Source organism: Xiphias gladius, chromosome 2 (genome assembly GCF_016859285.1).
Source record: "Xiphias gladius isolate SHS-SW01 ecotype Sanya breed wild chromosome 2, ASM1685928v1, whole genome shotgun sequence".
Lineage (NCBI taxonomy): Eukaryota > Metazoa > Chordata > Actinopteri > Istiophoriformes > Xiphiidae > Xiphias > Xiphias gladius.
In genome coordinates this window covers 1559060-1572982 of record NC_053401.1, presented here as the reverse complement: position 1 = coordinate 1572982, position 13923 = coordinate 1559060, and the positions used below count along the sequence as shown (strand labels likewise).

General features: G+C 41.0%; 1 protein-coding gene across 1 annotated transcript in view; it reads left to right on the top strand.

Moving 5' to 3' along the window:
• ptprr (protein tyrosine phosphatase receptor type R) overlaps positions 1 to 12152 on the top strand; it is a 40081-nt gene extending 27929 nt beyond the window's left edge. Inside the window, exons 10-17 of the mRNA XM_040149541.1 lie at positions 1251 to 1440; positions 1964 to 2048; positions 3980 to 4059; positions 5535 to 5672; positions 6734 to 6844; positions 6964 to 7121; positions 7213 to 7326; positions 8249 to 12152. Of these exons, the coding sequence (XP_040005475.1) occupies positions 1251 to 1440; positions 1964 to 2048; positions 3980 to 4059; positions 5535 to 5672; positions 6734 to 6844; positions 6964 to 7121; positions 7213 to 7326; positions 8249 to 8342 (970 nt within the window). The 3' untranslated portion in view covers positions 8343 to 12152. The remainder of the gene's footprint in view (positions 1 to 1250; positions 1441 to 1963; positions 2049 to 3979; positions 4060 to 5534; positions 5673 to 6733; positions 6845 to 6963; positions 7122 to 7212; positions 7327 to 8248) is intronic.
• The last annotated feature ends 1771 nt before the right edge of the window (positions 12153 to 13923 follow it).

Genomic DNA, 13923 nt, shown 5'->3' with positions numbered 1-13923 from the left:
TAAAAATACTAAAATCTACTAAACCTCTCAGCCATGATGAGACGGTGAACAGAATATTAATTTGACATGAATTTCCTTAAAGATTTATTTTAATTAAATCCATTTCCGCGTCGTATTTAGATTCCAATTTAATTCAGGTTACGTGTCTATAATTCTTAAGTCAAACGAGTGTTTTCACCCGGTGAAGAAACAGTCTGTCTGTTCAGGATTCGTACGACAGGCCTGGGCCACTCGTGGATTTCATTTTTACCTCCAGAGAAAATCGGTGAATGCCACAAATTCTCTTAAATCGCTCCTACGTGCTGCCTGAGACCTAAACCGTTCTGTTCTGTTCTGTATGAGTGGTTCTTGCGTGAGGCCCGGTGTCTTTGCGGGTAAAATCGAGATAGAAGTGACCACGACAGCTGCTAGAAAGGTCCCCACCATTGGTCGAAACGTAACCACTGTAAGTCAAAAATACATGGGTGTAGAGAGAAACCTCGTCACTGTGACTACAAATATCAGGACACAGGGTAAGATTGTTGCTGACGCAGATCGAGAAACTCAGAGCTTTGGGTATAAACGCTGCAAAGGTGGGGCTGTGTACGTCCTGGGTTAATGAGAAGAGTTTATGTAAGTCTGGAGTTGTGATGTACATTTTACACTTATCTACTGCATTTAATTCCCAAACGTATAAACACAACCATTCTTTTTTTTTTTTTTTTTAAGAGGGAACAAGGTAACATTTTTGGTGTCCGTTGCGTACCAGCTGAGTTGTCACAAATTTAACCACTTACGTATTTGCTGATCATGTTGTGAATTGGCAAAAATGACCAGAAACACAACGCGAATTCGGTTCGAAGGGCAGTTTTAGAAACAGCTTTCGTAACGTGACCTTGCTGTTGGTATTCTAACCATCTGTGACGGTTAGAATACCAACAGCAAGGTTTAGCAGTGGTGTCGCGGAGGGTTTAAAATCAATCATTGTGCCCATTTGCTTTGTGAGACGTCAGGAACAGATGCTGCCGAATGACGGTTCAGTCAGAGCAGGAAGAAAGATAATTTGGATCTCTTCATGTGACTGTCACACATGTTATAAATCACAGTCCACAGCTCAGCAAGGAAGAGGAACTTTTAGGCCTGTTCAGACTCTGGTTATTGACTGTTGGCTTGTCCAGTTCTAACGAAATTTCTTCTTTTTCTTCCTACCTTTCTTTCCTCACTGTCGTCCCTTTCATTCGCCTCCCTACCTTCCTATCCCTCCCCTCCAGACGTGGCTCCAATGTCTCTCTGGTGCTGGACATGTCGGCTCTCGGCTCCGTGGAGCCCCTCAACGTTGTCGTCGTGACCCCCAGAGAGTCGGCGGCGAGGGAGTACTTGTCGTCCGCCGGCCGGCCGCTGACGAGACAGCAGCTCCGGGACGTCGTCAACAACGCGCACAGGCTGCACGCCGAGTTCACCGTATGTAATTAAACGCACACGGTCACTCTGACGTCGGCGTAAAAACCAAATTTCACATCCCTGAGGTCAGAGTTACAATCCCTCTCACCAGGCACCGGGACTGAGGGACAGGACTGATGTTGTCTTTATGTTACCTTTCCTGGTCTGTAGTTTTTCTGTTGATAAACCAGGTGAGAAGCTCCACAGCAAGCAGCAGCTGCACTAAATCTGGCTCTTTAGAGATATATTTATTTTACTCGCCAATCTAGTGACATGTGAAAAACTGGAACCGACGAATGAGTGGAATTAATCGATTATCAAAATTAATGGACTAATCGTGTCAGCACGAGTATCTTGTGATTTTTTTTTTTTTTTTTGTATAATTAATAACTCCTAACGGTCTCCAAGGATTTTGTCATGTGTGCATTTCTTGTTCTGTTTATTCATTTAGTTATATTTTTATTTTTGGTGTACCTATTATAAATATTGCTCATAAAAAAAAAGTGCGCATTTCTAATGGTGAATGTCGTGTCTCCCGTCTCAGGAAATTCCCATGAATTTCACTGATCCCAAGGAGCTGGATGTTCCAAACCATGGAACCAAGAACAGATACAAGACCATACTACCCAGTGAGTACGCTGCCTGTCTGTGTGCGCGTGTGTTTTGTTAGCGTCACGAGATTAGATAAACTTTAACTTCCCCCAAGCACAGGAGCTGCATGTGTATGGTTTCCATATGATGCCGGTGTTAAGTGTTACATGAAACAAGTTCTGTCTGCAACACACATGAGAAGGGTTCAATAAATACGATAAAAGGAGAATTAACAATAAGAAGAGTAAAAACAAAGGACTGTAAAAGTGGTAGCGCATGTTTATAAGGATGAAAAACAATAAATAAATCATAAAAAGGTTAAATCCAGGTGTGCAAAGGGTGATGTCCGTAAATTAGATGTATAAATTAAACAAAACAAGTCGAGTGGTATTCCGCTCCATAACAGTCAGTCGGGTGGAGAAAGACGTCAGAAAGCGAGTGTCTGCCGGGAAATATGCTTTTTTACTTTGATGCTGTCGATGGATTTCATATCGAAATCAGCATCGGCTGAATTTAATGCTGAGGTGTCGATGAGTGAGGTTCCCCCCACGCAACAGAGCCTCACATTTATGGCTCAGAAACAAACTGTAGTGTGTGTGCGTGTGCGTGTGTGTGTGTGTGTGTGTGTGTGTGTGTGTGTGTGTGTCTCAAAATTGCTATGAAACACAAACACTTGTAAAACAGTCCCTCGTGTTTCATTTCCTGTTGAACCGGGAAGCCGCTCTAGTACGTGGGAGGGATTTAAGGTCAAGGGCCAACAACCCCAAGGACAACTAATATCGCACCTCCCTCTTCCCTGAACACACACACACTCGAACAATACATTTTCCTCAGAGCACAGTTTGTTCTCACACTGCCAGCCAACCGCTGAGCCTGATTAAAACATTATGTAACACACACAAAGATAGTTGGTTTGTGCGCTCGTGCTTTGGAGAGGGGGTGTCGGACGGGCTCCTTCCTTCCGGCCAATCAAGGGCAAGGAATGCTCACCTAGAGCTGCTGTCAGTCAAACCCCTTCCTGCGTTCCAGTTTCTGCGTTGTCTTTTCCGGAGGTTGCTCAATGCTCTGCGCGGGGGCCGGGCTGGCCAGGACCGACAGAGGACCGAGTCTGGTCCGAGTCAAGATAGAGTCCAAAAGAGGCTCAAAAACCAAGTTGAAGGCGGATTTTTAAAAGTAGGTTGGAGCCCAAGTCAAGACTACGAGGGGCTTGACTTCTTGAATTTTCTTCAAAAGCTGACCATCACATACTGTGTGACCTCAGTAAATTCAGCAGAATACCCAATCAGCCTCGGTTAACATGCCTCCAACTACAGTAGCATCTGCGCGAGCCTCCCGCAAATGCATAGGCGACGGGGAGAGCGACGCACACCTTGCAAGCGCTTGCTAAATCGATCCACAGACCGTGACACCAACCTCGTGTGGCCCCAGGTCTAAAGGCAGATCGTGTGAAAGTCAAGACTAAGGCGAGTTTATTTGTACGGCTCAGTTCATACACAAGGGCAATTCAGAGCGCTTCACATAATGCATTAAAAACAGAGGAAGCATAAAAACAGAAACCGCATGAAAACATCAAAATGCAAATTAAAGGAATAAGATTAAGTCTTAAGTTTGACAGAGGCTGCAAAAGCAATTCTGCATCAATTTAAAAACGGAGCCTTAAATAGCCGTAAGACCAAATCAAGACCAGGTTTGAAAGGGGCTCGAGGCCTAGTCTATAATGGGCTAACGACCAGGTCTAAAAGGCAGTTCTGACCAAGTCAAGACCCAAACAAAAAGAAGGAAAAAGGACTGGTTATATCTGCAGACTTAGTTACACATGACTCGTTAGAATATGCCCCCCCCCCCAAAAAAAACAGGCTACATCTAAATCTATCCTTGTTGCCTTCTCCATCCTTGCTTCCTTTCCTTCCTCTGTCCCCCTCCCTCCCTCCTTTGTGTCCTCACCTGCTCTCCTTGCTTTGTGTCCCAGATCCTCATTCCAGAGTGGTCCTGAAGTCCAAGAGCTGCAACGACCCGCTGAGCTCCTACATCAACGCTAATTACATACGGGTGGGTATATACAGCTGTCCGGCAAAGGTAACACCACATACAGGTTTCATCAGCGCCCCGCATGTCAAGCTGAGCTCCTGCTGTGTGTTGAGCCCCGTGTTTGGCTAAAACAAATCTGAATGTTTCATGGTGGAAGTCATTCTGTGCAGGGTTTTTGTCTCTGTTACTGTCGTCTCTTCTGGTTTATTACGCAGCCTAATACGATTTAAAACATCCGTCATCATCTTGTTTTGCGATGTCCTGATTTTGAGAAACCCAGTTATCATTCCTAACTAAATTATGACGGCATTTGTTTTTTCTAAATCCTCTCCAAGCCGGAAAAAGAACAACCAACACACTGACAAAATCACGTCACATATCTGGAATGTCAACACGTTTTTTTTGTTTTGTTTTGTTTTGGTTTTTTTTGTCTTATTTCTGTTGGTTTCCTCAGCGACACAAACACAGTGAAAGTATGCAGCTGCAGAAGTCTGTAATGTCGCTCTCAGACTTTCTTCCTGTCAGGAAGCTCCAGTGAAACAGTTTAAACTGTCGGAGAGAGAGAGAGAGAAGAAATACTTTGTCCTACTGCACAATGCGAACGCGCCACCAATTTTAGCATGTCCAAGGTCAGTAAGCCCATTTATCACATGAAAGGGAGAGACACAAATATGAAAAATGGAGCTGATCACCGCATTACCATCAAAAGTGTCTTACTGAATACAGAAAACATTTAGACAATATGACGACAGTGAAAAAAGAGGAGATGCAGCCTGCGTCAGCAAATTCATTGCCAAATGTGTTATTTTTTTCAAATAAAGGTGTTTTTATCAAAAAGAAGTAAAAAAAAGTTGTCCATATGTTATAATGGGTCATGTCCATACTATTTCAACGTTGTGAGTAATATTCTACAACGGTATTCAGTATTTAGTGCATACATGAAGTATTTTGAATGCTTACGTCACTTTTATTCTATAATTGAATTAAAAACAACTTGTTTTGAACTGTTGTCACTTAGATTAGTATCTGCATGGTTCAGATCCTTTCTTGTATACATTCACTTTTAGAAAAGCAAAATTCCTTTCTCTCTCTCTCTGTCTCTCTCTCTGTCTCTCTCTCTGTCTCTCTGTCTCTACATACACTTAATTTATCCTGAGGGAAATTCATGTGTCATAGTAGTGATAAAACCAGATAGAAACCACACGACAAATGGATCAACCTCAAAGGTAAGAAGTACGTGCAGATTTACAGAACTGTACAAAATAGGCTGTAAACGTTATTAACATTTGTGCTGGCAAGAACTTCGAATGTAATTGTGAATAAACGAAGAAATACCTGCACTGATTTATAAATACTATAAGATCAGGTGCTCTCTTGCTTTTAGAAAAAATTGTCACATGATGCCATTATGAATGAGGTTTTCAGTCCAGTCCAGCGTGCATGTCAACAGTGTTATCACCCTGCTGAGGCTTTTGTGTGATTGGCTCCCGTCCCAGGGTTACCTAGGCGACGAGAAGGCGTACATCGCCACTCAGGGTCCCATGGTGAACACAGTGAACGACTTCTGGCAGATGGCGTGGCAGGAACAGTCGCCGGTCATTGTCATGATCACCAAACTGAAGGAGAAAAACGAGGTAATCTGACGAGAAAGGAAGTGCTATTTTGGAACAGGGAAAGTGTTGAACTAAAGTAGGGAAACTTCAAAAACAAAGGCACGAATAAGCAGCGGGGACACGGATGCTGATGCGAATGTAGAACTTTAATTCCAAATATGAGCTGGGACATTTTAAATATGGTGTTTTAGGTGCGTTTCCATCCTCCTGTTTTCATGCACATGTTCAATGTTTACATAAAAAAACCTGAGTGGAAATGCAGAAAAATCTGAAAAGATCCCGCAATGTGGCCGAAAACTTTATTTTTCGGGTGCCGTGTTTTCCAGCTGATTTCCTGGAAACTTTCTTAAAAACAACTACCAGGATATTTTCCAAGAAAGGCCAGCGCAATTCGCCGCAAATTTAAAAGGGAAGCGGAGAAAGTGTTAATTGCTACAGTTATTAAGTACCTGCTCAGTATGTTCAAGTTTTTGAGACAGAAGTAGGAAATTATGTAGTGATTAAGGGAAAATGGTTCATAAAACAGATGTCAACATCCGTTGAAGTTTCCTAGGAAAACCAACAAATTCTTAATTTGGATTTTTCTTGACTTTGCCATTCATACATACACACTGCCATACATTATAGATCAGCTTGGTAATTAAATATTCATTTAATTATGCTCCATTATGGTTGAATTTCACCCTTACCTGTAGTTTTCAGCTGCTTTGGAGATTCCTTAGTTTTGTGTTTCAAACCAAAGGTCGATCAGATGAAACGCACTCCAACAGGGAAAACTGTTAAAGAATTTGGTCCCTGCTCTTATATTATAGGCATATTGTAGGAATTCCGTTGGCACAATGGTATCATAAAGTTTGACGACAAAATTCTAGCCAGCACGTCCCTGCAAGTTGATTTTCATAGAAATAAAATGAAAAGAAGGAAATCAATTTAAAATCTCGGTACGAATGGAAAATACTATACACGTAAACTTCAGTTGATGGACTCAACATGCAAAACCAACCACATGATCTTTAGACTGACAATTTTTTTCCCCCCACTGTCTTTTATTTTATTTTTTTTGTTTCTTTCTGCCTCTGTAGAAGTGTGTTCTGTATTGGCCGGAGAAGAGGGGGATCTACGGGAAGGTCGAAGTGTTGGTAAACAGCGTCAGGGAGTGCGAACACTACACCACACGCAGCCTCACGCTCAAGGTACACACACTTTTAAAAAAGCTTTCTAGCTCTGCTATTTATGTGCAGAGAAAGCCACTTACTTAAAGTCGGGGCTTGGGACTAATATCTTTTGTACGTGCGTGTGTGTTTCTGTGCAGTTGGGGAATCAAAGTCGCGTGCTGCAGCATTACTGGTACACGTCGTGGCCCGACCACAAAACCCCCGACTCCGCAATGCCGCTGCTGCAGCTGATGGCCGATGTCGAGGCAGACAGACGAACAGCCGCCGCCGCGGGACCAGTTATTGTCCACTGCAGGTACAGAGAGCGGGACCTGGGAAACGGGCTTTTCCGCCACAACTGAAAAATGTTTGAAATAACTCCATTGGCCGCTCTCCACTCCTTGCAGTGCCGGGATTGGCCGGACCGGCTGTTTCATTGCTACGACGATAGGCTGTCGACAGCTGCAGTTGGAGGGAGCGGTGGATGTACTGGGCATCACCTGCCAGCTCCGAGCCGACAGGTAAGACCAACAGAAAAACTTAAATTACCATACTGGCACGGTAAGGCACTAACATTCATTTCCTAGAAGCTTTGCTAAAACCTTTGCCCTAGTCTTCGCTGTCCTTGCCGTAAACCCCTAGAGCACCAGGGCTCCCCAAGATCCGCTTCATATTTTATCGGAAGTGTTTCATATTTTACATTTATGAGATGAAAAAAAACAAAACGAGGACTATCGTGTCCTTGGACTAAAAGTATCTCTAGGAAAGTTTTCATCTTCAAAAAGTCTCTTCCGAAAAATGTGTGGAGAAGAAAAGGGGGTCTTGCATATGAGCTAATACTTTTTAAACTTCCTTTAGTTTCTCTCCTCCTTCCTCTCGTTTCGGTACATTTCCTGAAGAAAAGTCAAAAAGTAATGGGGCGAGCACAATGTTTTTTGCTCAGCTTGACACAATTTCAACTTGCATTGAAGCGTTAACTCCCCAATCTGTGCCATCTAGATAGATCTGGTGCCTGTTAGCACCTACTCAGACAGAATGTGTTTGCAGTCACCTCGTTTATTAAATTCGTTGAGCAATAACCCTAAAAGAGGTGATCACTAACTGTGAAACACTAACACACTACTAACACTGTGAAATAAATGGCAGACCCCCGTGGGGACCAACCTTGACTCCGGACCTTCCTGCAGTGTCAGTGGAAAAAAAACAGACGTGTTCCCACAAAGCATGAACTCGTTTTTTCCTTCTGCCTTTACATTTTTATTATGCTTTGTAGTTCAGTATGTTCCTGCGACCTGCTTTCTGTCCTCAGATTTCCTTGTTAGCTCCCCACAGCACATACCCAGACGAACTGATGTGGTGATTAATAGATAGAAATGCCGTGTGGTGTAAACAGTAAACGTTATTACCGTAACTAATGATCTCTCTCTGTCTGTTCCCATGCAGAGGTGGTATGATTCAGACGGGTGAGCAGTATGAGTTTGTCCATCACGCACTGGGCCTGTACGAGGCCCGCCTCTCCGCAGAAACCGGCCAATGAGTGTTCACCAAACACAGGAGGCGTCTGCTTTCACCTTGAAGTGTGCTGACGTAGCGAGTCCTTGGCAGGTATGACCTCTGAGATTTGGGATTTCCCTGAGAATAGGGGAATCTGGAGGACGTCTTTGAGTTTGAAGGACAACCAGTGAGGACAGGTTGTCGTTGGAGCCTGTTGAAGGAAAGAGGAAAGGTAAATTTCTGAAAATGGAATGTATCCGTTCTTCTCCTCTGCTGTTTCTTCTTCATGTCTTGTCGGCCAGCGGTTCTTCGGAGGAACCCGAAAGATCCACCCACTCCACCACTTCCTTTAACCAACTGACTGTCAGATCGTGTCGATTTTAACTAACCAGACTGTCCTATTACCTCTTTTCTGTCATGGAGACGTAGACGTAGTTTGACTGAAATTGATGGTACTTTGTCCAATAACACTATTGTGTTTATGTGTCTTATAGGATTTTAAAATTATTTTTTAACATGGTGTTCTTATATGAAAGGCTATTGGAAAATGACTGTTAGCTGGTTGCACCTTTTTGGTTAAACTACTGTACCGCTGTCGAACCAACCCTTCCAGCCTACCCCTGTTTGTGACTTCGGCATGCCGTACGTTACTCCGTCATTTGAACACATTGCATTCCCTACGCTAACCTTAACAGAGAAGTTAAGAGGTTTTTTAATTTTTTTTCCCCTTATTTTTAATCAGTCAGTTTAACATACAATATAACAAGACAACTTACAAACACTGACAAAAATCAACAACAATAAACTATGTACTAATAACTAATAATAATAATAATAATAAAGAGAGAGGAAAAAAAATAACAAAACACCTTAGGGTGCTTTTTAATCCAATATACCTACTTCTGGCATAGCCTGTGCAAGTGGTGCCCATCGTTGCATAAACATTTCTATTTCCATTTGAAACTCTGCTGCGGTGATCTCTGCCATGACGTTCGCCATCTTTAACCCTTTCTCTCCAGAGCTCAACGCTTGGGGGTTGTGGCTTTAACCAGGAGACCGTAATGATTTTCTTTGCTATGAGGAACAAAATCCTTCTGCAAGTAGCTCCAATTATTTTCTGTTGTTTTCCAGGATGGATACCAACGATAAAAAGACTCAGAATCAATCCCAGAATATATTAGTAATACCAAGCCACAAACCCTCCAACATAAGTCAGATGAACCAGTATATTTTAAGAAATGGAGTTTTAAAATACCCAAATTTGACAATCCTATCTAAAACGTGTGTTATTTAACAAGTTGTATCTTTAAAGGTATTTTCAAGATCTCACAGACGTCTCACCTGTCACAACTTTATTTTAAACTTCTCAGAGATACCAAATATATCAGTACGCTTTCAGCTCAACTAAACGTCAAATGTTACCTTGCTAACGAGCCAGAGGGAGTAATCAGACACATTCATTTTTGATGTTTATATGTTAACGCTACCTTCTGACATGATTAGGTGAGCCAGTACTGTGGCTAGCCAGCTAACGACACGTTGTCTAAGCACCCCTTTCATTTGTAATTGAGAGCAATCAAATTTTTGCCCAGGGTAAAACCAACTTTTTCATTTTTATTTTTCGCAGACTGCACTGCTCCGCTAATTTACTTCACTGGTCGTACATCACATTCCTGGCCTGGTAATTTACAGAGTGCTAAGGTCACAAGCGGAACTACCTCCAGCCATACAACACATGCTAAAAGCTAACAAACCAATGTCATGATAAATAAACTCCTGCTAAGCTAGTTCCTGTAGTACAGCAATTTAAATAGTGGCTCATTCTAGCGTTAGTGGTTCGATGTCAATCCGTTTGCTGTTGTGTTAATAAATGGATGCTAGCGTATAAGCTATTGTTATTTCATGTTATTTCTAGCACTCTATGCTAATGCAATATTTCCGATTAAATCTAGTATTCCACCGCTAAAAACCATATTTGAAAAACAATAACAATTTGTTTGTTACAACGGTTATTTTTACACTATTCAACAGGTACAGCTCCCTTGAGGATTTGACAGCAGTACTGAGAATTACGGGAACTGTAGCGTTTGAATGCTAACACAACATTTTTATCTTTGTTAAAATGATGAGGTATTCAGATTTTTCTAGCTGTTACAGTGGCACACTAATAGAGACCCAGTCATCTTACAGTATGGACACAATGCCCAACCCTCATGTTACAACTTTTAGAAACACCGATGTAAAAAATGTATAAAATACATAAGGAAATAACACAGGCCAGCTCAAAAGTAGCATGGCACTGTGGTCAGTCACTTTCAGTCAGAATTTATACATTTAATCTACACTAACAATGAGTCATGTTGAAGTATCCTGACATTTTAATCACAGTTTAATTTTTTTTGCACAGGGTCAAATTGAAAAACCGTTTGCTGAGTCATTCCTGACATGACAAATATTTAGAAAAAACTTGTGCTGCTTGGTCTCAGTTTACACTTAGTATAGTAGTTCACCTTATTTTTTGCATTGACAGTTCCCCTGTTGTTTGAAATATTACTTTATACCAAAAATGTGAAACAATTTAAGTCACAATGGTGCAATCATCTCATCGTTGTGATGTTGTATACTATGTTATCTAGTGAGTGAGTACATTTGGTGTATCGAAGTAATAATAACTTTATTTTTATACTGTTTTTACATGTCTTCGATGTGTTTAGCAGCTATCAGCCATTTGTCGACTCGCATGACAGCTCGCTATCTGGGGTACAAACCTCATCTCTAAATGATCAATCTATCAGGAGCTGGAAGGAAGTAACCCGCTTTCTCTCTTCTAGCGGAGCCAGAGAGTTGAAGTTTGAAACAAGCATACACAAGCCCAAACTTTACCCCTGTTTAGGCTATTTTTTTAATGAAGCAATTTCTTTCTTAAATTTGTCACCAGACAAACAATATAAGAGACATTAGATACTCAGAGCTTATGCCGGAATACTAAACACGTTTACTAGTATTCTAGAGAATTTTTCCAATTAACTTAAATTGACATTGCATTGAAAAGTGTATCCAGACCATTTGAGTGTAAGTGCATCTGAGACAAAATGTCAAAAGGGTGAAGTTCAGTTTTTTAAACATTCCATAAAACTGTATATTTTAGACTAAAATTTGAAGCAAAAATAAAAGTACTGAGGTGGTTTTCCCAGTTCCTGGGGTGTTGACTTGTTTTAGAGATCTGAGGTTTCTACGTTACTGCCAGTAATGATCGAAATTAACATATACATCTAATCTGCTCTCTGTGTGAATGGGACAAAACTGTACGGTACATGTTAAAGTGCTATTAAAACTGGTGTGGGCAGTTACATTTCAATCCACGGACCACAAACATGGATATCTTGCTGCTAAAACGGGGAGCGTCGGGACAGGACCTTTGACGGACAATAAACGAGAGAAACTTTGAAGACTCTTCTTTTTCTATGTACCAATATATTTTTATTTATATCTTTACTTGTGATACAATCATGGGACTTTGGACCTGCATCTGTTTGTCTACACGTCCAACATGCCTCCTCGGACCATCACCGGCCCACTTTTCGCTTGAATCGATTCAAATTGGATCAGTTTCAAAACTCAAAAATGGTCAAAAATCCGACACGTTACAGTCTGATGGTGATGTAACTTTCTGTTTTGAACTGATTTGAAGTGAAAGTGAGTGGAGTCCAGCCTCCATGCCCACCGCAGCAGCGGGTACAACAACACACACTGCCTCTGACGTAGTATTGTGTATGTACAGTAGGTGGTGGTTGATGTCCTGTACTTTATTGTTGTTGACTGTTGATGGAGATTAAAGGGACACTAAACATTTTCAATTTTTGATAGTTTTCATGCTATAAAAATTCTGAATTCGCTTTAATTTTATCGAAATTTACAGTATTTTGTGTCATTCGCGAAGCTATTGGTGGTTAATGTAAAAATTTAATTATGTTTTGCATTTACAGGGTAAAACTTTCACTTTAGGTCCTTACAGATTAATGGTTTAGTCTACAAAACATCTTTGACCCAAAGAAAAATGAGATGAAACAATTAATCGATTTATCAAAATAGTTTCAGATTATTTTTCTGTCGATCAACTGATTGACTAATCGTTTCAGCTCTATTAAAAATATGGAAATGGAGACACTGTTCAACTGGTACGATTCCAATTACTGTCATTTTAGAAAACCTGATAACGTGAGCTATTAAAAGAACCAATTTTAGCTCATAGTGTAGTTATTTTGGGGACTTTAGCTAGTGAGAGAGAAAACATTAACCTAATTTAAATATTTCTTTTGCTAACAGTGGCTCGTAAAATAACTGATTTTCCCTGATGGAAGTCTTTGCTTTTAAACAATTTTGAAAAAGTCTTAAACTGTGTGACTTTTAAAGCTGTTTTAATTAATGCTCCACATCAGCTTCTTATGTTGCTGATGACCTAAGGTTTGCTAGTTAGCAAGATAGTTAGCTGATGGTGGCTAGCTTGCTCATAATAGGTTATAACAGCTTTTAATGTTTTATTATTTCTCCTGCACATAATGATGAATAAATACTATTTTAATAAGGTATACTGTTTCTGCTGTACAGTAAGTCGCGCATGTTCGGTGGAGGTAATGCATCAATGTTACAGTCAAAGTCTTTGAACTTTTAGAACGTTATTTCAAACTTTTTAAAGTTACCAAAAATGTCAGTAAACTTTTAACTCAAGAAATAGAACAGTTATCTCACTAGCTATCCGAGACATTCATGTTCATGCAAACATGCTAATCGTAATTTCTGATACATGAGCAAGTCCGCTATTTAGTTAAAATTCAGTCGGTTAGATGGAAAAAAATACTACTGTTAATTAACTATAATGATCTAAACAGCCGTTTCATTTCTGATAGAAAATAATCAACGAGAGTTTTGGGACACTTTAATTTGTTTACATCAGTGACAGAGGGATGACGTGGTAGCCCCCCAAAAGTGAAGCCAAAAGATCTCGATTGCCCCCTGGTGGCTGGCTGAACTATAGGTCATAAACCCCTGCCCCCTCCATGTTAGTATTTGGGACATGGGTCAAAGTGAAATTGAAGTACGCGTCAAATGGATTTTTCCCAAAGACGGTTTCTGTCATTTTAGGTAGTTCTCATCACGCTGACGTACGATCAAGTTTTCATTTTTCTGATACGTTCTGATACAAAAGGGGTGTGACGTCACGATTGACAGCTGCTTGCGTACTCGCGACTGAGTCGGGCGGGTGTGTGGGCAGGACCTCGATACCGTGGCTTGACCCACCGGTCGCCACTGTGCAAGACTCTGGCCTCAAATGACGTCACCAGCGCAAAATGGTAACGCCCGTATCCAGGGTAATTTGGCTTCATTTTCGTACAGCGGGAGGAAGCGGAGACTCGTCGTCCATCTTTCTATACAGTCACTCGTTTAACGTCGTAAATGCTGTGACAGACAAAGCTACCACATTTAAATTAAAAATGTTAAGAGTCCCTTTAAACTTCTACTGTGTGGGTACTACAGCTCAGCCAGAGTACACCTGATGCTAATTGGTGTACGTAAGTTACGTGGTTTTTTTAAAAAAATGTATTACTAATCAACTTGAATGTTGT